The following is a 22,443-nucleotide window of genomic DNA, read 5'->3' on the forward strand; positions in this document are numbered from 1 at the left end:
CTGATAAAGCAAAGTCGTTGAGAACATGAAGTCTGATTATTAAAATGAATAAACTGGTTGTTTCTTGCTCTGCCATTACTTTAAGGAGAGACAGAAAGGAGTGCGGATTGGGAGCATTGGGTTTGGCTTGAGTCAGAACGTTTGGTTTGTTTGGTTCCTCACCATATTTTTTCTAGAGTTGGATCAAAAGAGTTTGGGAATTCATAAAGTCACATATGAACAGACGAGAGAGGAGAGCCAGGCAGAATGAATTAGAAGTGTGACGATGCACAGGATGAGCCGAGACGACGTGGACGTTCACAGGGCCAGGCTTTCTGCAGCGTTAGTTGGTTGATACGTTTTAGCTCAAGATAAAAACTTCTGGAAAGTCAAACCTGACTTTGTTGCACCAAAACTTCAGCAGTAAACCACCTACTTTTCTAAAAGAGATGCAGAAGGCAATAAATTAATTTCATTTAGAAATGAGTAAAATATAAACACAGTTAAAACCTTTTTTGGTTCAAATAGAAAACGACAGATGCTAATGTTAGCATTGTTAGCGGCTAACAGTTAGCTGCTCTGTGAATGCTTCTTTTTCAACTTGGTAACACAAATGTTTCTGGATAAACTTTTAAAAAGACTTGAGAGCGTTTTGAATGATTCTCCAGCCGAGTGTTGTTAGCTAACCGGGTGAAACAACCGAGTAACTCCGATGCTATTTCCTTTTAAACGTCTTTTAAACTTTATGATGGAGATCCAAATCTCCATCTTAAAGATTTCACCTCCATATCTCTGTTTCTTACTAACAGCTTACTCTTTGTTCACCAGACTAAACATATTCGATAATGAAAAACATTTTATTATCCTCCCAGTCTGTATTCCTTGACCCTTTTTACTGCTGTTGATCATGTTAAAATGCAATAGTTGACTTGATTTTAGGGCCGGACAATGTGACTGAAAAACCTGACGTGAAATAATCATTTCGTATCAATCAATATCGGTAATTATTTAAGGCACAGGCTGATTCAACGATTCAGTAAGTTTGAGAATCATCTGAATGAAGTTCTAGGCGACAAATTTCTCTGAAACTTTTACATATTTGGTGACTCTTTCAAGCTAACTTACTTTTTTAATCAATATATCATATTTTTGTGCTTTTAACCGCGCTGTGTCCTACATCTGACCTCCTTTGTAGAGCAATTAAAAGTGGAAGCAGAGGTTTTAAGGCTCTTGGCTTGGGCAGCGCTCAGAAGGGGAGCGGCCCGGGAACAATTATGGCTTAGCAGGAGCAACAGGGCCGAGCCTGGTGGCGGCCAGGCGGGCGGCCCGAATATGTTTTGTTTCTGCTTTGTGTCCTGTGTGTGTGCAGCTCAGGGGGGCGTCGAGAGGGAGCGATGCTCACACACCCAACCACATATTTACGTTACAAATCATGCCTAAACAATTTAGCTGGCCACAAACGCAAACATCGGGCGTTTTTATAGTCATCCTGGATGGACAGAAACGACGGAGAAGAATTCAGAGACAAGAATACAAAAATACAAAAACAAGAGAAGTTAAACTGATGGATGGAAACAGGGAGAAAGTAGTTATGCTTTATTTTTTTGTTTTTGCCAGGCATAATGTCTGAGAATCAAATCAGTTCTCATTTTTCTAACATGACCTGACTCTTAAAACATTCAGAATGAAATATTGAAAAGTATTTTCCTACTCCTGAAAGATCTCTGCAATCTGTTAGTTTCTGTTTGCTCTTTAAGTCAGAGTGATACAGTTTCTTAACACAAAACATTGTTTTTTATTGTTAGCTTCAGTAAAAATAATTGAAAACTGCATTGGTGCAAGATAAAGAATGACACAGAGAAAAGGACAAAAAGTGAAACATGGAACGTCAGAGAGGGAAATATTCCTACTGCACAGTAAACCAAAACACTTAAAAACCATAAAACCTCCAATGTCAGACTAAACAGTTTTAATTCACAAATCTGGAAAAGGAAATGTCCAACTATTGGGAATTAGATTCGAAACGTAGTTTTAGCTGAGTACTAAAACAATTCGGTCACTTATTTAGGCATTACTAAGGGTACAGTAATTAGGACTTAACTGAGTTTATCAAAACTTTTGTTATTTTGATTCAAAGTATCAGAACTAAAATGCATCACCTTATATTAAAGTAAATTATCGGATCAAAAACAAGCCTGGAGTGTTGCCTTGATTGTTTTATGCATGTTTGAGAAATCCTTTAATCTCCATGGCAACCATTCAGCTTTTCTAAACGCCTGTGTGGACCTAGCTCCGCCTCCGAAGAACAGCTCCACCCCCACTCAGCTCCTCCAGACTAGCCAGCAGCAATTAGCAAACAGCTGCTGAGCTGATTAAAGGAGCTGCTGCTCAGAGCGACGCCGGTAAAAAAACGTTGTTAAAGGGTTAATAGAGGAGCCATGTTGGGATGACTTCCTGGAGGCGGAGCTTCAGAACGAGCACGAGGTTTTAAAGAGACAGAGGCCCAATTTCAAAGCCTTAAATTGCTGAGTTATATTTAATATGTATAGCATTGTTATAACAGCTGAACTTTTATGAGTTGACTTGAATTTAAAGGTAAAATAATAAATAGAGATTTAAAACCTGCTTGTAATGCAAATGGTAGTTCTTGGGTGAATTATGGAAACCCAAGGAGAAAATCCAGATTTTCCAAAAAACTAAACAGAAAATGTGATTAATTGATCAAATTGATTGATCACCTGGCTTTGCTTCATATCTTTTATGGTTAGTGACTGATTAATTTTTCTCGCTTTTCCAAAGATTTTCCCTCCACAGCTGCAGATAAATCATCAGACATCTTCAGTGTGCAAAACAAAAAAAAATAGTCCACAATTTTCACTTTACAAGATTTAAAGAATTAAGTTTACACGAGGCGAGCAAGTGAAGGAAAATAGACACGAGTCTCTGACCAAAGCTAATTCCAGCGCAGAGGTCTTTTAGTGGAGCAAGTCACTTTATTTTGGGGTGATAATTACACGCTGTGGGTGAGCCACCATGTTATTTGTACAGAGATGATCGATAGCAGAAAATCAAGTCAAACGGGTAGTTATGAAGGAGCTTTTCATAAAAATACACGCCATTCATGCAAAGCAACACACATGCTGAGTTTTCTATAAAGCTGAGGCTGCACACACTCACACACACACGAGCAAGCAGATGTGGTGCAAACATATGTTTATACACACACACACAGATGAAGGGTGGCAGCAGGCGGTCTGTGTGATGCTGCAGCAGATCGCGGCCTCCTGCGCCTCTGCATGCGGTGAAGCTCTGGCTCTGCTCCACTTTTGGAGAAGCTCCACATGTGGTCAGCTGCATGGCAGCGCCCTCGCTTCACGCTCCCAACATGACTCCAGCATGGACTGGTGCCATCTCCAGATCACATGAAGAGAAAACTCTGCTGCTCCTCCTAATGGGCCAAGGCCGGCCAGAGCCTTTTTGAGGCCCTCAGCAGAGTTTAGTTAGGGGGCCCTTCAGAGCAACAAGTCAACACCAAATGCTATGGTGCACCGATTAATCAGCCAGTTGATTTATTGGCGTCAATTTCCTTCATTTTGGGAGATCAGTGATCGACCAGAGAGGGCAGATTACCCAAAACTTCTACACAAGTAAAAGTAAAAAAGTGTTTGGTAAAGAGTTTACTCAAGAACCGAGCAACTGATCAAATCATAAATCATTTAATATTTAAAAATTACATAATCAAACAAGCTAGAATATAAAGTTAAGTGGAATTTTTGATATTTTAAGGACCAAAATTCATATAAGTAACAAAACAACAAACTCAGGCAAAAAAAAAGTTAATGAATTAAATATGATTGCTATAAAAACTTCCAGAGTCAGTTGCGGATTTGTGGATTTGTGCCGGTGGAGGATCCCGCCTCCCGGAGTTAATTCAGGAGCTGCAGAACCAAGCAGAGTCTGCTCAGTCGGACTTGTGGGGAGTGCTCTCTGCTCTGCAGCGCCTCTTTGAGCTCCTGGAGATAAAAGCAGCTGGCTCTACATCAAATCAATAAGCCCATCAATGGCAACATCTCCGGAAGATTAAAGAGAAACTCCAGCGCTGGAGACGGGGTGCTAATACGCTACAAGACCCGGCCAATGGGACGGGATTTAATTGATGTGCAGAACAGAGATGGTGCTGTTGTAATGGGGTGGGTCAAGGTTCTGTTGGGTAACTTCTTATTTCATTTTATTCTTCCATTAGGAGGAGTCTTGTTTGTCTCTGTCTCATTTACATGCATCAGTTATTTTTAATGGTTTCTTGACATTCAGTTTCTCCACATCTGTAGATTAATAATTACTTCTTTGTAGTTTTTTTAAATATGCACTCCATTTCTTCTACTACATTTTATTTGATCCATGGAAAAACATGGAGAACATGTATCACGAATAGTTTCTACGATAATAGTTTACCAAAATATTAATTGAGATTCTGTTGGGATTTTTATAATAGATCAACATGTTTTGGGTTTTTACTGGACGATCACGATACAAGGGATTCATATCAGCCAAAATCAATAAGTATTGATATATATATTTTTTATATCTGAAACTGGTGATGTGGCCTTTTCTGTTTTATCCAGTTTTTTATTTTAAAGCAGCTATGAGACACGGTGGAGAAACCTTAAACTGCTGCTGCGCAAGTAACTCAACACGTTGTTGCTAGGTAACCAAAGAATAAGTTAGTAAGTTACTCTGCATGTTGTTGCTAGGTAACCAAAGAGTGAGTGAGTTAGTTGGTGCCACCCAGCCATCTTAGCTGGTCATGAGGGTTGAGCGGCTAGAGCCTTTCCTCTGCCTACATCCCCCAGAATGCTGTGCGGTTCCGGATTAGAGTTCAGTTCTGGCATGACAAAATGTAAAAAACAAAGGGTTAGCAGTACTTTAGCAAGGCACTTTATAAAGGGACATTAGAATCCCAAGAAAGAATCTGCAGCTTTGTGTCGAAACGATTGGAACTGATAAGTTAAACCCAAAACCTAACAGAACTGATCAGAACCTCTGTCCAAAATAGAAAGTTGGGGGAACTCATGTTGCAGCCACTAATACAAATCATCCAGTATATGAAGAAAAAGCCCCTAAATGAGAGCAGCATGTGTGCAGGAATAAAGTGAGGGAATGTAAAACTCTGTCTGAAATATTCTTTCATAGTGAGGAGGAGACCGCAGGATGGAGCCGGCGCTGATCTGGGCCGTGTGGTTGTGGGCCCGAGTTTGTACGCTCTCTATCTGAAGCCACATCAGAGGCCCAGGCCTTGTGTAATGTGATCTGGATGGGCAGAGGAGGGTCCTACACACACCCCTACACACACCCACACACACACACACACACACACACACCCCTACACACACACAACTGGACTCAAAGCGAACCGCCGCTGAGGTGCAGCGCCAGAGCGGCTGGTCAGCGATGGAACAATCATGGCTGCAGGAGGCTAACTGAAAAAATGCTAACGTGACATTAGCTCTTCGTTTTAACTAGCTACACTTCATCCATCCATTCATCCATCCATCCATTCACCCCAACATCCATCCATCCATCCATCCATCCATCCATCCATCCATCCATCCATCCATCCATCCATCCAAACATCAAACATGTTTCAGTTTTCCTTCTCCTCCTCTCTTTTCTGTTTCTTCTCATTGTTTTTCTTTCCCTCCAGTTTTATGTATTTTCTCTCTCTCTCCCTCCTCTCATCCCTCGCTCCTTTTTGTCTTCTTTCTGCTTACTCCAAGCCTTGAACCAACAAGCAGCGGGTGGTTTGCCTCCTATATATAATTCAGTGCAGTCAAAAGTACAGTGAGGATGTTTGTTGAACATGAAGTGAATCTCTGATTCCTGCTGGGAGATTTTTCTCAGACCAGCAGTTTTTCAACTGAAACTGGGAGATTAAAACCAATCTTCCTTCATCTTGTACTGGTTTGTGCTGGTGGGTTTTTAGCTAATAAAAGGTAAACTTAAGGAATTCACACTAAACGTTGCAAACCTTAGATCTTAAATTAGCTAAAGACCAACCTAAGAATATTTTGCTCTTTTTACGTTTTTGTTGTTTTGCTCTTCAGGCCTCTTGTGACTGGCTTGAGGGCACTGATGCAGCTGTGTAACAGTAACCGACTGCAGCCGTTATCCATCACAGAGGAAAGCAGCCTAATCCCCTGAGAAAAAGCCAAACCACTTGTGGTAACAACAACTTATGGTGATAAATGAGTGGCGAGGAAAACCCAAGCTGTATTTCCAGGTGTTTGGATCAAACTCAGGTTTACAGTTTTGAAATCCATTCGATATTTTCTCCCTGAAACTGATGTTAACTTTACTTCACTTTCCTCAGGTCAGCTACAGCTCCTGGTCGCTGTTTATCTAAGTTCATATCAGAAGGGACTGCATGTGGAAAAAATGTATTGCTATCAAGTTAAAAAGAAAAAAAAGACAAAACGGGAAGATTTTTAAAGAAAATTCAATATTTTACCTGAAAATGTTCTAATAAATGACAGAAACAGAATTAGCACACATTAATCACATAAAGCTGGTTTATAAAACGGGATTCTGCCACTTCACTGCAAAAACTCAAACTCTTACCAGGTTTCTTTTCTTTAGTTTCTATTGAAAATATCTAAGTACATTTGAAATAAGACAAAAAATAACGCATAAGTAACTTTTCAGCAAGATATAAGAGCTTGTTTTATACCAATAAATTTCCATTGAACTTATTAAAAATGTTTTGTTTTAAGTGAAATAATCTGCCAGTGGATTTAGAAATTTTTCATCAATATTAAGGAATTATTTTCTTAAACAATCTCCTTTATCTTGCTGAAAAGTTATGTATAAGTTAGTTTTGTCTTATTTCAGGTGAACTGAGATATAGAAACTAGACAAAAACATACTCTGTAAGATTTTGTGTTTTTGCAGTGATGTGTGATATTCTTAGGATAAAGTCATATATGTTCTAGTGAAAGCATCATGGATCCACTCCATGTTCCTAATTTTGTCTGCACGTTGTGCCGGGATGCGTTGAGATAAAAATGACGTGGCTTTTCGGAGCTGGCTTGGTTCCTTGCTGCGGCGCGGCGCGTGTTGAGGGGACCGGCCCCCAGCAGGGGGCCTGACATGGGAAACGGAGGTAGAGAAGAGGTGGGGCTCTCCGCTCATCCCCAGAAATCACCAACGCCGCTGGGGCCAAAGGAATTAATCAGAGAGAATATATTACAACATGAAAGGAGGGAAGACTCTCATCCAGCCAGCCTTCACTTCATTCGTCCTTGTCTCACTTTTGTTTAGTCTTTGAAACTTAGTTAACCAACAGGGGATTGTTAAAGTCACCTAATAATAATGTAGGAAGGAGAAGAAATGATCAGAATATTGTGGCGAATTTCTGATCTCTGGATTTTGTAATGATTTCAGATACAAGTTTTAATCAATTTAGATCTCCCTTAAAGAATTATAACATCCGAAAATATTTTCTAATCAGCTTTACAAGGAAGCTGTTACTATAAAACAAAGTTTAAAAGTTGTTAAAGACAACATTTAAACTATTAGCATCGCTAAAACGTCTGTCTCTGTGACAGCATTAATATTTCCATATCCAGCACGTTTCATGAGCTAGAACACACACAAGCACAAAAGTATTACCTCTTCAGCTTTACTTTTATTACATGAAAGTCTTGCTCTCTCTCACTTTCTTGCAGCCTGAATGAACTTCAGACATGCTGTGAAAAAGAGGTTTCTTATCTCCAAAATGTTCAACCTTCCTGTTATCTCCTGCAGGTTTTCCTGTTCTTCCTCTGACTTCAAAATGTGCAGTAAAGATGCTTATTTAGGACTGGAAAACAAAAATCACAATGTTGTTTTTGCATATAAATCCTCCGTTTTATGTCGCCGCTCTACAAGCAGGAGATGGTTTCTGAATCCTCTTCTGGTTGTCTTGAAAAAAGCAACCTGTAATCATGGTACGAATGATTCTGCTCCTTAGATTTATTGGTGTAGAAAAACACCTCGAGGCCTGTGAGCATGTCTTCGCTCTGAGTTTCGTCTGTTTGTTTGGGTTTGCATTTTTGGGTTCTTCATTGTAAAAGTTGTAACTGCCGTGTTGTTGGACCCAAACCACATTCCCACAACCAGAATGGAAGTGCCAAAAACTGAACGTTTATGAAAAGGCCTCCAAAATAAAACTCCAGTCACAGACTCCATTCATTGCAGCTGTAGAAGGAGATAAATGCAGTCGTCCGTCCGTCTGTCCGTCCATCCTGTGGTGAACCTTGAATGTACCTTTACAAGCAGAGCGGCGTCCATGCTACAGAATAAATATTAACTTTGTCCTCACACCAATCCTGAATTTGAACTTTATCTAAGTGAAGCTTTTAAAACCTGAAAGATTTTGCAGAAACTTTTTGTTTGGAGTCTCAGCTGCTACAACTGAAGCTTAATAATTAAATTGGACTTCACAGTTTCGTGGTTTGACAACTTTTTAAACGCTTAAGCTTTAAAAATATCAATCCAAAACGAAAGGTAGTTTACAGAACAGCAAATGTTCCTGGGAATGATGTAGGAAAATGTATTTTCCAACTAATTCTCTCTTTGTAAGATTGATGGTTATTTGTGTGTTTGTTTATTCATTAATTTCCACTATATTCTTCCTGTGGTTTACACCAAACATTACAATTAAATCGCCTTTACACACATTATAAAACAGACTCAGTGTTATTCCTGAAGACAAACAATATTCAAATCAACTGCTCCAGCAGTTATAACGACATACAAACATTACGGCAAAATATATCACCACACAAACAGTTTCAGAAATAGAAAAACTAAATTAAAAACAAACATTCAAATATAAATGTAGCCATTCCATAAATTCAATATTAATTCATTCTCTATTGTAGATTTTTTTAGGGTTGTTTAAAGAGTTTAAAGTTTTAGGCTAAAAAAGTTTTTTACTGATTTTTTGTGTTTGTTTTCTTTGAAAAGGAAGTAAGGCATTGCACAAATTAAAATGTAAATTTGTGCAAAAATATTTTGCTTATTTTAAACTGCAAATCCTTTCATATTTATCTTAGTGCCATAAAGAGTATGTTTGCATGCAGATGAAAACAGAATATTTCTGTTTGGGGTTTTAAAGCCATTCAGCAGCAGCACCTGCCAGCCACTTCTTTACACGGCCTTCAATACTTCCGCAGCGCCGACGCCCCGGGATCCCAGCATTTGATACAAACATCAAAGCAGCAGATCCGACTTCAGAAAGCGCCTTGCTCATAAAGTCAATGGCCGACCCGCGGGGCAGAGAGCATGCAAAATGGCTGAGCTTCCCATAACCTGTTGGTCTGCAACAAGCACCACGTCAGAAAACACAACAGCACACACAGACCATTAGAGCTGGAAAAGCATGCGCTTCCTTTCCACGGTGAAGTCATTAAAAAATATAGATTTTAGGAGAAAATCTATTACTCTAACTGCACAAAGCTGGACATTACCCCCAAAACTTGCGCTTTTATTTTATGGCTCAATGTGAAATATCTAAAACTGGTTCAGAAACAAAAAACCTTTAAGCAGTGGCTAAAAATATTAAATGTCTAATTATGATCTGTTATGCTTCTGTTTCTAAGTCTATAAGGACGTTAATTTGGAAAACCTGCTGCGTTAGTTGAAAATAAAGTTGCAGAATAAACTCACAATAATTGAAGCTGTATTTTTAAAAAACAGAAAACAAATGATGTCAAATAGATTTTATTCTACCCTTATCTTGAATTTATTATTGAGAAATTAGTTCCATTTATTTAAAATATTTGCTCAAACTTCCCCAGTAATCAGAGTTTTTAATTTTGTTAATTTGAAAGCGAGAGCGAGAGAAAAGGGCAGATAACAGGAAGGAAAACCCAAACTGGTTTAGTTTCTTCTGTAAATCTACATTCATCTAAGAAGAGAGGGAAAAAGTACTTTCACTATGACCCGCCTGGCTGCCTTTAATGTGGTATTTGGTGGCGATATTTGTGTAATAAATACATACTGGCACACAGGAAGCGCGTCACTGCAGGGGTTTTTATTTTCTCGACCTGCGGCGGCATTTCCCATTTCGAGCTTCTGCTCTGGTATTTAAAGCTGAGCTGGCTAGTGAAACGGTGCTCAGCAGCCATGCAGGAAAGGTTTCACAATGAGTGAGCGACAGACATTTGCTCCGTCATCTCGTCAACGGGGGGAAGACGGGACCAGGCGGGATCGCAGTCCGCCAGCGACCTTCCTGTTCTCCCTCCGCCGTTCAGTCGCAGGCAGGAGTCTCTGAAAAAGAAAAAGGTCACTTTGGGTTGTTTATTTTTCATCTTGATAATTGGATAAAAATTTGGTGCCCAACCGCAGCCCGCAGATAAATCAGGTCAGATAAACACAGTTATTGAAGTTTGACATTTTGCACTCGGGAGGAAAAAACTCCTGGTGTGAAAATAAATGCAAACTCTGACTCCTCTCTCTTCTTGGTGTCCGCCTAACAATGCTCTTATCAAACCACTTGGTTTTTTTCCTCCACTGCTAACTTTCTCCCACAAAGACAGACAAATATGGCTGCGGCCTCTGTCTATTGTCTGAGCAGACCAAACCCTGGAGGATTTATGTCCTGTGCGGTCGCCTCGTTTCCTGCCGACTCTATGTGTCAATATTTTTGTTGCCGGCGATTACCCGAGTGTCACAAACAAGTTGTTAATTGTGGAACGTTCTGGTGGAAATAAACAAGTACACCATTAATTAGCCGTCTTCAGGACCAATCATTAGAGGTCCCTTTCGCTGCCGCCGCAGTCTAGCAGAGAAAGTCTGTCTCCGTCGACTCATTAAGAGAGAGATAACTCATCTCTGAATGCCATGGCACTGCTTGGATTTGATTTTTTCATTTTGTCTGCAGCCGGTTGTATCCGTGAGCCGGAGCCAGCTGCAGAGTTTTCTCCTTGGCTCAGAGCTTTTCTCACGGCATCAGGCCTGATGAAATCGTTTCTGTAAATGGAGCAGATGCAGATGTCATTTTCTAACGCTGACGCCTGAAGGAAATTAGGTGAATAATGAATCTGAGGGAATTTAAAGGGAGTAAAGTCCAAAATCTGGTGGGATGGGATGCTAACGTTTAGTAAAAACTAGGTAAAAATCTTTAATCTGCTATCAAACTGTATAGACAAAATAAAAAAACATTTTCAACTAAAAAAATCACTTTGTGCTGCTAAATTATTGAATAAATGGACAAAAAATCTCAACGTAGCGATCATTGTGGTATTATTGTAATAATAATAAAAGTCATGATAAGGACTGAATGGACCTTACCACAGGGCCGCGTTTCATTGGCTGATGCCCATTCTACGTGCCGTCTCACAAACACACTTAGCCTCCCGTTAGCTAAGTACAGCATAAAGGCAGAACTGATACAACTTCTACACCCTGAAGCCTGTCTGCTACACAGTCTGACGTTAGCTAAACAGATCAATATGCAATGTGTCTGTATCTGACATACACTAAAGATTTTATTTTAGCAGAAAAGGCTTTGGACTAAACTGTTACTCCTGTTAGCCACGTTAGCACCAAGTACAGCTAGTCAGTCAACCATCGCTGTGTTCAGGGAAGCTCTGATTAATAATCGATAAATAAATATCAAGCCTGGAAACTTGATATCGTAACGAACTGAATGTTATGTTTTTAACTAATCTTTGCTCGTCTTGCGGGGCGCAGGCGGTTGCCACGGTAACAGGTGTGCTTAAGCTACAGAGAGAGAGAGAGTAAAAAGGTAGGAGTGGTTTTGAGTTGATCACCTGTTCAGGTTATTTTACCTTTGTTTCCCTTTGCTGTGGCTCATTACAGCCGCTGTAGTTTCTAAACGTTGGACTAATTACCTCGTTAGTTTGTGAGTTTACGTCATTCACAACAAACATCAAATAGAACAAATATATTTCATAAAATTTTAACAAACAAATGGCTTCTACCGCGGTAATTATGTAAAATTAAATTAATTATATCCCAACTTCAGAAGATTTGCCTTTACCTTTACAGAGCTCTTTGGTTCCTGTAGCTTCTCATACTGAGGTCAAAGTTCAGATCTACCATAACTGACTGACACCTGCTGGCCTCAGGTTTGCAACCAGCTTGTGACTGAGAAACCAGTAACCTCCTCCCAGTTGATGACATGAACTTGTTAGATCCTCTGTCCATTTAGTAGCTGATATATTGTGAAAATCTGCTAGAAATGACGCACTAATCAGTCATGTTTACATAGAAACAACCAGGCTTTGTTTGTGAGACTTGGGGTCACGTGGGTCGTTGTGGGCGGAGCTTGGTAAGGTCCATTGGCTCCATGACTGAATCAAAAACACAAACGCTGCTCTTGAAAAAATGTAATGTGCATATTTAGACACCATTTACTAAGCATGCAATAAATCAATAGATCAATAGATCACATCATAAATTAAAACAAATTCAATGATTTCTATTTGCATGATTCATTGTTTCTTTCTTTCTACCAAAAACTGGATGACAAGTCTAATGCTTTAGCTTACTAAGACTCATAATTCATTTTATTTGTTGTTTCTGTTGTTTTGTTTATTTATTTCGGATATTTAAAATGTCTTCCAGAGTTAAATGATCATTAGATGTTTATTGAACGTTGAGAATGTGTTCTTGTATTATTATTATTATTATTATTATTATTATTATTATTATTATTATTATTATTATTATTATTATTATTATTATTATTATACCATTACCTTTATATTTCTTAAAATGTCTCCAAACAACAATATTATCATTTATCGCGATAACTTCCAAGACGGTTTATTGTGACAGGCACATAAAGAAACATGATTTGTGTCACTAAGCTGCTCACAGTAACTGCATTTAATCATTTTTATTGATATTTATTGATTCTCTCAATAAAAAAACTGTGAGGAAAATAGTCAAACGAACAATAGTAACAATTTATTGTTGTTACTAATCGTGACAACAATAAATTAAACTTTTTATCTTGATAAGAAATTTATCACAATAAATGATAAATGATACAATAAATGTTCACCCTGAGCAGAGATATTAATTGTTTTTAATCTGTTCTTCAGGTTATTCAGTGATTGGTGCACTGATTTACCGGCCGGTCGTTTTCCTTAGCTTTAGGAGATCGGTGATTGGCCGATACTTGCATGTGAAGCTGATCTAATCTAAAATCAGCCGCTGTCCTCTTCTGCTCTGCAGTGAGAGGTTTGACTGACAGGTCGACCCACCAGCTCACATCCAAACCACTTTTCAGCCAAAGATAATTGGTATCAGCCAAAATCAGCAGGTCAGACTTTTTAAAGATTGGTGAACTGCAATCGGTGCATCTCTTTATTCAACCATCAGATTTGTAAAAACTGCTATTCTACCCGAGTAATACCGCTTTATCTCTCTCTTTATTTTCTGATTAAGATGCTTTCTGAACGCTGTAGTCGCAGATCCAGGAGAATAAAAAGCAGGAATGATCTGCAAACATGTCATTTCAGTGAAGGCTGCTTGGTTACATGCAGAAATCCAGAAACATCTCGGTTAGCAGCCGCGGTCACTGATTCATCATGGCCACGGCCCAGATGTTCCAGCTGTGTGGCGGACCAGGCCGTGTGTACTTGCATGGGCGGATCTTTGCATACATGCACTCATGCATGTATATGAGGATTACTGTGGGCGTGCGCGCGTGTGTGTGTGTGTGTGTAATTGGGAGTAGCGGGCAGGCTTGTTGAGGCGGGGGCAGTAGAGTGGGGGTGTTTGCTCCTTTTTTTAAACATAGCTGCATTGTTATGGCTGCTGCAGCTTTGATGTTACCAAACCTCCAACTTAGAGGCTCTCATTTTCGGCTCCTGACTCTGGAAAAGGCAATGACTTCCAGATTGGGGGACCGAGTGACGGCTGAGGCGGGACGGGCTGTGGGGGGTCCCGTGGATGCTTCGAGGAGGAATGGGCCAAAATCGTTCAGTTTTACCAGAAAGAAATCACTTTTAGACTTTAGAGACACACTAACCACTGGAAGTTTGATTTGACCTGTCGTGATAACAAATGTTGTTGGACGATAAATCGTCTCAGACGTTATCGCAATAAACGATAATATTGTTGTTTAGAGACCATTTTAACGTATATAATGGTAATAAAGCAAGAACACATTCTGAAATATCAATAAACTTTAAATTCTACTGAACATTTAAACACTGAGAATGGAAGACATTTTAAATATCCAAAATAAACAAATAAAATCAATTATGAAGTCTCTGTAAACAAAATTATCCTTCAAAAAAAGGTTTAGTTGAGACCAAAACACCAAACTGAAAAGTTTTATCATCCAGTTTTTAGTAGAAAAACAATAAATGATGCAAATAGAAATTATTGAGTTTTTAAATTGAAATTTTTCTGGTTTGATCTGATTATTATTTAGTTTTTATTTACTTTGACTTTATTGAACAAAATGATTCTTTTAAATAAAACCAAAGAAAATTTTTACACGTTCAAATTACATCTTTTATACCTTGGTTCTCATTTTCTTGCTTAGTATTTTCTATTTATTTATAATTAGTTTGGTTCGTTCTTGACTGCATGTGTTATGAGCAAACATACTTTTTACATGTTACAGTTCTTAAATCAATGCAGTAATATTTGACAATAATATTTAAAATAATAACAGTAATGATTTCTCATTTTGATATGCAGTTATGACCATGTTCATAAATGACGTTTTAAACTGTTTTATGTTAAGTTTAAAGTAGGAAGGCGCTAGTTAAATATTTACATTTCTACTTGAAGAAAGCTGAAGAGATTTTCTTTTCTGTTTTCTTTCTCAGCAGAGCCAAAAATCAGTCATAAACGCTCATTAGTCATAAAGGACGTTTCAGGATTATTCCTCATGCTTTCACTTTAAAAGCAACAACGTTCCTGATGGAAGAAGTTTGTTTACAAGTTCATCAAACATAAGTGGCGTCTGGGAGAGGATTTTCCAGGAGGTCATGGAAACACATACTGTCATTTCCCTAATAAGCAGCTTCAGCCTCATTTACAGATCCTGCTTAATAATTTTCTTCCTTCTTTTGCTTTGTGTGTCTGGCTCAGTGTTTTGTGCTTACTCTCTCATTGCAGGTGTGTGGGGGGGAATTTCACCACATGAGACACAAACCTGTTTTTTTCTTCACTCATAAAACTATAACCATCTGTAAAGATGTTTGTATCATAAAAGAATGAATTTATTTCAACTTTACTATGAATTATTATCTAGAAAACATATGTAATATAAAAACAACAATATAAATGTATCTTAAAATTACTTTCATGTATTTAAATTGTTGTAATTAATATTATTTATTGTTTCGTATCAAATCACTATAAATAAGACGATTAGATTTTTTTCTAAGATGCCATGTAATCAAAAGCATAAAATGTATTTAAGGCTCTGCAGCTGAACCCAGCTACACCTTTTTGATCCACATTTATTCTTCCTTAGAATGAAAATATTAAAATAAATACAACAGATCCTTTCCAGTGATTCCTGGACTTAATTATTTTTATTTATTTTATTGTGTTTATTTTTTTATATTCCCAGGAGGCGTCCAGGCAAAATAAAAATGGAAAAGAAAGAAAATTACACCTAAAATTAAATAAATACTTGAAAAAATACAAAAAATAAATAAATAAAAATGTAAGAAATGATTATAAAGAATGGCTCTTCCCCACTCAGCTCCTCTAGACTAGTGGCAGCAGCAAACACCTGCTGGAATTGTGCGTCATCATAGGACAGTTGTAAACGGGATAGTGGAGGAGCATTGTTGTGATGGCGAGGTGAAAGCAGAGAGTAGAAGCTTCTTAAAGGGACAGAAGCCCAATTTCAAGATGTGCAAATTAAAATTTTAAGTCATGATATTTCTGGAAAATGCATAATACCGCCCCTTTAAATCAGTTACAAAACTGCAAAAAAGTTGTAAAAATAGTTAAAATTGAATAAATAAATCCATTTTAAAAACCTGGCAACATGACAGACATTCATAAAGTGAATTTATTGCCTTATTTAACATGTTTTTTCCTGTTAATACATTTGCTCAGCCAGTCAAAATGAATTCAAATCATTTGGAGATTTAGCTGTTTTTTCCTTAACATACCATGTTTGATCTGGTAGATTTTGAAAACTTTTAAACGACTGGAATCCCCATCCAAAAGGCATTTATTTACCTTTTTTTAGCAGAAGATGTCACAAAATCTCCTGTGGAGACACATTTCCACTGAGAGTAAAGGTGAATCAGCCATTGTTTTCCTCTTTTGTTATTTCTGCTTTGCCACAACAAGGATGACTGAAAGAAGCTGTAAATTAGTGTTTTTAATGTCGCGATCGACGTGAAATGTAAGATTAAAGACTCAAAAGCACTCTGAGGCAGGAGAGGGGATGCTTTAATTTCCTCTTCAAATATTGAAAGAGACTGATCTACTAAGAGTGCCATTTGGAAACTAAAGAATACATTAAAGGCGTTTTATCACCATAAGGTTCGCTAAATTAAAGTGTGCGCACGTTCGGAAACGAGCGACTGCCGGCGTTATTTTGCTTGGATGTCTTAAAAAAACGTGTGCGCACGCTAGGGTCAAGGTGGAGGGCTGTGATTACAAACAAGTGATGTCTGAGATCCCATTAACTCCTGCATTCAGCCGCAGATTTCTGTTCAAATAGAGAGAAGATAAAAGGCAGAAACAATATCCTGATGAATCAAAGGCCTTTCAAGCTAAATGAGACTACAGAGACACGGAGGGACACATTTATGATTTTCTGACGCACTTTAAAAGGTGTTGATATCTAATTGTAATTTTTAAAGTAATCGCTTCTTTGAAGTAATTAAATCTTTGATGTAATCAACAAATAGGAGCCTTATTATTCAGCGCTACTGCCGTTGGCGTTCTTTGTCAGTTCAGTTGCTTGATGTTGGCAGAAACATCGTCCAGATTGTCCCACCAGCTCTACGCAGCGCCGTGAAGACGAAATGAGGGGAGATGGGCGCGACCCGCTGCAGAGCAAACAGAAATGAAAGCAGAACGAAGGAACACAGAGAGTGAAGTTCCCACAGAGAACATTGTGACCTTAAGGTGTAAACAGCTGCAAGGTTAGCGCATTTGTGTTGCACCATCCATACGCATAAAATTTACAGAGAAATAAAAGAATAAATGTGAAGAAAATGGACAAGAAAGTTTGGAAAAATAACGTAAATTAAGCATCACGTTAAAAGCATTGTACATTTTTACATTTAAAACAATCATAAAGTTTTCTGTCCTGATTTAAAGGAGTCAACAGTTTTTCTGGTTTGATCTGAGGAAAGTAGAAACTCAAATCTGCTTTTGCTCTTTTCAGCTTCTTCCCTGTGAACACGGAGAAAAGGTCTCAGGTGTTATGATTTCACACACGACCAACAAGTCTGAAATGTCTTCAGACTCAAGATCATGCAAAATTAAATTGTTTAACATAAAGTTTTAGATGCAATGCTATTTTTAAATGTGACTTACTGTATGAAATGTAGCAGCAAAGCAACTGTTTTCCTTAACGAGTGAAAACTGCCTTTTCAAGGATTGTTGGCAGAGGGTTTAGGCTAAATATGTTCTGGGAATTATTCATTACTGAGGAATCTGGTGAGTTCTTTGTTAAATAAGTGAAGTTTCAGACATTTGACTGGATTTCCTATTGATTTGTTCCATGAATTTCTGCCTTGGTGATTTATGTCAGCCTTGCAGGGTGGGTAATTCATCTGCTGTAAATTAAAGGGCTGCTGAACCAGTTCCTCATCTCTTTATGTGTGCGCCTGAAGATAGGTGTAAATTTTCACTCTTATCATCTAAGAAACTGCAGGTTTATGATTCATAAGGAGTGCAAGTGTTATTCAGCGTGTGTGTGTGTGTGTGCGTGTGTGTGTGTGTGTGTGTGTGTGTGTGTGTCCCATGTGCATGTCAGCACTAGCCTATTGTACCAAAAGTAATTATGTGTAAGTTATGTGTGTAGTGGGGGGTTGAAAAAGGGGAATTTTTTTCTTAAACACAGAGGGGTTGATAATTACGGGTTAAATGAGTGAGCTCAGTCAGCCTCTGAGTGTGTGTGTTTAAAAAAAAAAGGAAGGCACAGCGAAAGCCACTTCAAGGCGGACTAATTACCCCGAGGAAGAGAGGAAACATAAATGGACGATTTTGTGGCTATAATGTTACAGCAAAACGTCTTGAGCGACCTCAGCACGTGAAGCGGAGCCACAGCAGATGTGTGTGTGCGACACGCGTTCGCATCCTTCCTGCAGCACATGCTGAGAATTCAAGAAATTCACGCACTTTCATATTCTGTGGTTGAGTCTCTGAATACTGATGCTGCTGCAGAGCTATCTAATCTCCAAATCATGTGAGTTCATGTAAAGTTTTTGTCAACTCCTGCTTGTGCTTGATTTTAATGTCATGAAACATTTACCGTCACATTTACCGTCTGCTGATGCAAACTGTGCAGTTTTTGGGATTTTCCCTGCTAAATGTCAGTAATTCTGCAAAAAAAACCAAAAAAACAACATTATTTCTTCTTCCCTGGATAGAATACTGTAATTAAATGCAGATAAAGTATGTCAGATGTTCTAACAAGAGGAAATCAACTTATTTAGACAAATCCAGACCTGATAGCTGTTCCCAATGAGCGGCTAGCCGCAGCTAAAAGCTTTTAGCAATTGTAAAGTTAAATAAAACTAAAGTGCAAAACATTGATAATGTTAATAAAATTTTACAAAACATAGAAAAAAATACTCATGAAAAACTACGTATGAATAAATTCTTCTAAAATATATGATAAAATATAATACTTGTAAAGGAAACACAACTGTTACCGCACAGATAGAGGCGACAACAGAAAAAAGGGGGAGGAGGTAGTTACCGGTTGCTATGGCAACCACCAACCGTCGTAGCAGAACTTAATACACCAATAAATGTCTGGAGAAACAACTTCTTATTCGCCTTTTACTGGGCGATAAAGTAATTGTGATAAACGATAATATTTTTGTTTTTGTTAAGTATTTTACTTATTTTTAAGTAAAATACACATTCTTATCGATGAATAAACTTTAACACTGGTTCTATAACATCCAGTGTTAAAGATTTTAAATGTTTTAAATATCCAAAGTAAATAAACAAAACAACAGAACATATAAATAAAATTAATTATGAAGTCTATGTAAACAAAAGCAGAGATTTTTATCATCCAGTTTTTGGAAGAAAGTCAAAAACAATAAATCATGCAGATGGAAATGATTGAGTTTTACTTTATTTATCATGTGATTAATTGATTATGCTCTGCAGCACAGAGTAGTAATGTAACTCCTGTGTTATTAATGAAGTCATAATCTCCCGTTTTGAGCGTCTCTTTCACCTTTTTACGGCGCAGAAAAACACACACGTTGTGTTTGTGATGAACCAGCTCTTTTTGCCAGAATCTCTACATCTTCTCAAAACTCAAAGATTTCTTTTTTATGTCTTCAGATCATTAAGAATGCAGCCCATCTTATCAAACCCCGAACTACCTGCTGCTCCGTCTCTCACACTTCTGCTGCCCGACACAAGAGGCGGCACGTTTTGTTTTCACGTGCCTCGACATTAAACGCAGCTCGGCGGTTTGATCTCTCCAACCGCTCGTCGTGTGGCATACACATGAGGGTCCGTCTCTGTTTGCGAGTTTGGTCAGAGTAAGACTTTAAGATGCTGATGGATAGTGTGTGTGTGTGTGTGTGTGTGTGTGTGTGTGTGTGTGTGTGTGTGTGTGTGTGTGTGTGTGTGTGTGTGTGTGTGTGTGTGTGTGTGTTAATGTGGGGTGCAGTGTGTGGAAGCTCTGCCTTTAAGTGATAAGGTATTCACTTTGTAACTCAGCAGGAGGCCCAGCAGGTTGCACCAAGATCTGCCGCTCTGTAGTGCTGCTTAATGCAAATGGACCCACATCCGTCCATCTCCGATTATAGAAGAGGTTTTCAGAGAAATGTTCACGTGGATCAAAAAATCCTCGTCTTTTCCAAGCGTCACCTAGTTATTCACGCTGAAACATGCATGTTTATAACAATGACCCAAGCATACAGACACTCGCACCGCTAAGTCGGTGTGTTTCTGAGCCAGAGCGGCCTGGACGCCTCCAACTCTGCAAACCGCTGCGACATATCGGATGTCGGCCACCATGCCGAGAGCATTAGCAGCAACCAGATTTCACATAACTTATTGAGAGCCATTTGTAAACAGAAACATGAAAGCAAACTAGCTCGCACGCAGCCTCACTTGATCATCAAAGGCTTATCGATCGGACGGTCCTCCTGCTCCGTTTCTCCTCCTCTTCCATGCTCCCCTGGAAACAAGCGAGAGCAAAGTACAGCCCATATGGGTTTGTTCCAAAACATGTTTAAAATATCAAGGTTTTTCCTTGTGTCCCATGTATAAGTGTAGATGTGTGTGATTTCTGTCTTGTTCTTTAAAGTTTCTGAACTGCAGGTTTTGGTTCTCCTGTGTTGTTTTTGTGGTTGTGAAACTGAGATTTAAACCTTTTGATGCTTTTGATGCTTCTTGCATTCATTTTTAGGAAACGTTACAAGCACACGCTGCGCAGCATTATACTGATGAAATTACATTTCACTTTACATCAATTTTGTCCTTTGATTTACCTTAGAGGTTTTATTCACTGTCAGCTTCAAAACACAGTTAAATTGTTGCTTAAGCGAAAGGTGACTTTGTTTTTATGATTGTAAGAAGAATAGACCCGTTTCATGTTATTGTTGACATCCGGAAATTTCGCACAAAGCTGAAGGACAAGAAGACGATTCTTTTCCTTTCCATCCATTAAACTGTTAACTAAATCAAACCTGGTTATTAATTCAGTGCATGAGCCACAGCAAAGGGTAAATAACGCAGAAAACTGTTGAAAATTAGTCAAGACCACTTTTTTCTCGTTGTGTCGACTCGTTGCCATAACAACCAAAGAAAATGCTGATATTTGCATCAGGATTCGACACCAAAAACACTCAAACATTTCTCAAAGAACATTCAGTCTGATACAGTTTCATGTTTTCAGGCTCGATGTTTATTTTCTGATTATTAGTAAGTGATCGCTGTGGTAGATTAGCTGACGCTGCTATTAGCTAAGCTAACACAGCGCTGGTAGATCAGCTAAACTCCTGCTCTATTGATGACCTGTCATTGTTGGTGTTTAGGTCAACTTTTTAAAGTTTTATTAACTGAACCAAAACACACAAAATCCCACAGCACATCTACATGTTAAGGTTGCCATAGTCAAGCTAGCATAACTAACCTACTTCCCTCTTCATCGCTATTTTTTATATTTAAACTTTTTCCTGACCTTGTTATCTAGTTGTCAAAGTGTTGACAATTAGTAGCAAAGTACTGTGTCCATTTTTCTTACATATATCACACGTATATTTAAGATTTAGTGCATTAGGTTGACAACTTGACAGCTAAACCAATGCTAGTCATTGTTAGCGAGCAGCTCTTGTGTGTGTGACGTCACACTGCAACGGGGCTTTAGTTAAATATTCAGAGATTAAACAATTTATGTAGCTTTTGGAAATAATTATCACCATCTTGATGATTTTACTAAAACAAACTTAATGTGTTTTGTGTGGCTGTGTTTCTGTCAACAGTCCAACAAAGTGTCTGTGGTTCAGCAATCCCACGGGATGCACCCGCTGACGTCCCTGCTGCCCTACAGCAACGACCACTTCAGCCCCAGTCCGCCTCACCTGCCCACAGACATGAGCCAGAAGACAGGTGAGAACACACACACACACACACGCAGACACACACACACACACACACACACACACACACACACACACACACACACACACAAACACACACACACACACTGTGTACTTGATTCAAATGAACCCAAATCTCTTTATTCTTAAATTTAGAAAGTTATTAATAGTTTTGGTTTTTTCAATATTATTTAGGTTATTTTTAGGTGTAGAATTCAAAAAGGTGAATTATTGTATTGTGACTTTACATTGTTGGGTAATAAATACTCAACAGAAGATAATATTTTCAAAAAATGTATTCAGTTTTTGTTGACCAACCAGCTGCCTCTGGAGTTTTCTCCAAACTTCTGCCGATCAGCGTAGCATCGCCAGGAGAAAAACGGAGCGCCGTAATTTACTGACGTTAACGGCTCGTTTGAAAGGTTAAAAATAAATAGATTCATAAACACGAAAGCGAAGGATAATATGTTGGGTATATTTTGTAAAACAAAGCAATAATCAGCATCGGTGGGTGGAAGTAATGTGGGGAATCTAGATTTAAAAAATGATCAACCTGAAAAATGTAGGAAATATTTGTTTTTAAATCTGGCAAAACAGATTTTATGTTTTAAATCTAAAATGATTTACAGAAATCTGACTGCTTTCCTTATTTCATTTA

General features: G+C 38.4%; 1 protein-coding gene across 6 annotated transcripts in view; it reads left to right on the forward strand.

Moving 5' to 3' along the window:
- Positions 1 to 22,443, forward strand: part of tcf7 (transcription factor 7) — a 78,299-nt gene that overhangs the window by 24,382 nt on the left and 31,474 nt on the right. For all 6 annotated transcript variants that reach the window (XM_023342295.1, XM_023342296.1, XM_023342297.1 and 3 more), the window contains one exon: positions 21,669 to 21,795. In XM_023342295.1, the coding sequence (XP_023198063.1) occupies positions 21,669 to 21,795 (127 nt within the window). The remainder of the gene's footprint in view (positions 1 to 21,668; positions 21,796 to 22,443) is intronic.

The sequence above is a fragment of the Xiphophorus maculatus genome, chromosome 11 (genome assembly GCF_002775205.1).
Source record: "Xiphophorus maculatus strain JP 163 A chromosome 11, X_maculatus-5.0-male, whole genome shotgun sequence".
Lineage (NCBI taxonomy): Eukaryota > Metazoa > Chordata > Actinopteri > Cyprinodontiformes > Poeciliidae > Xiphophorus > Xiphophorus maculatus.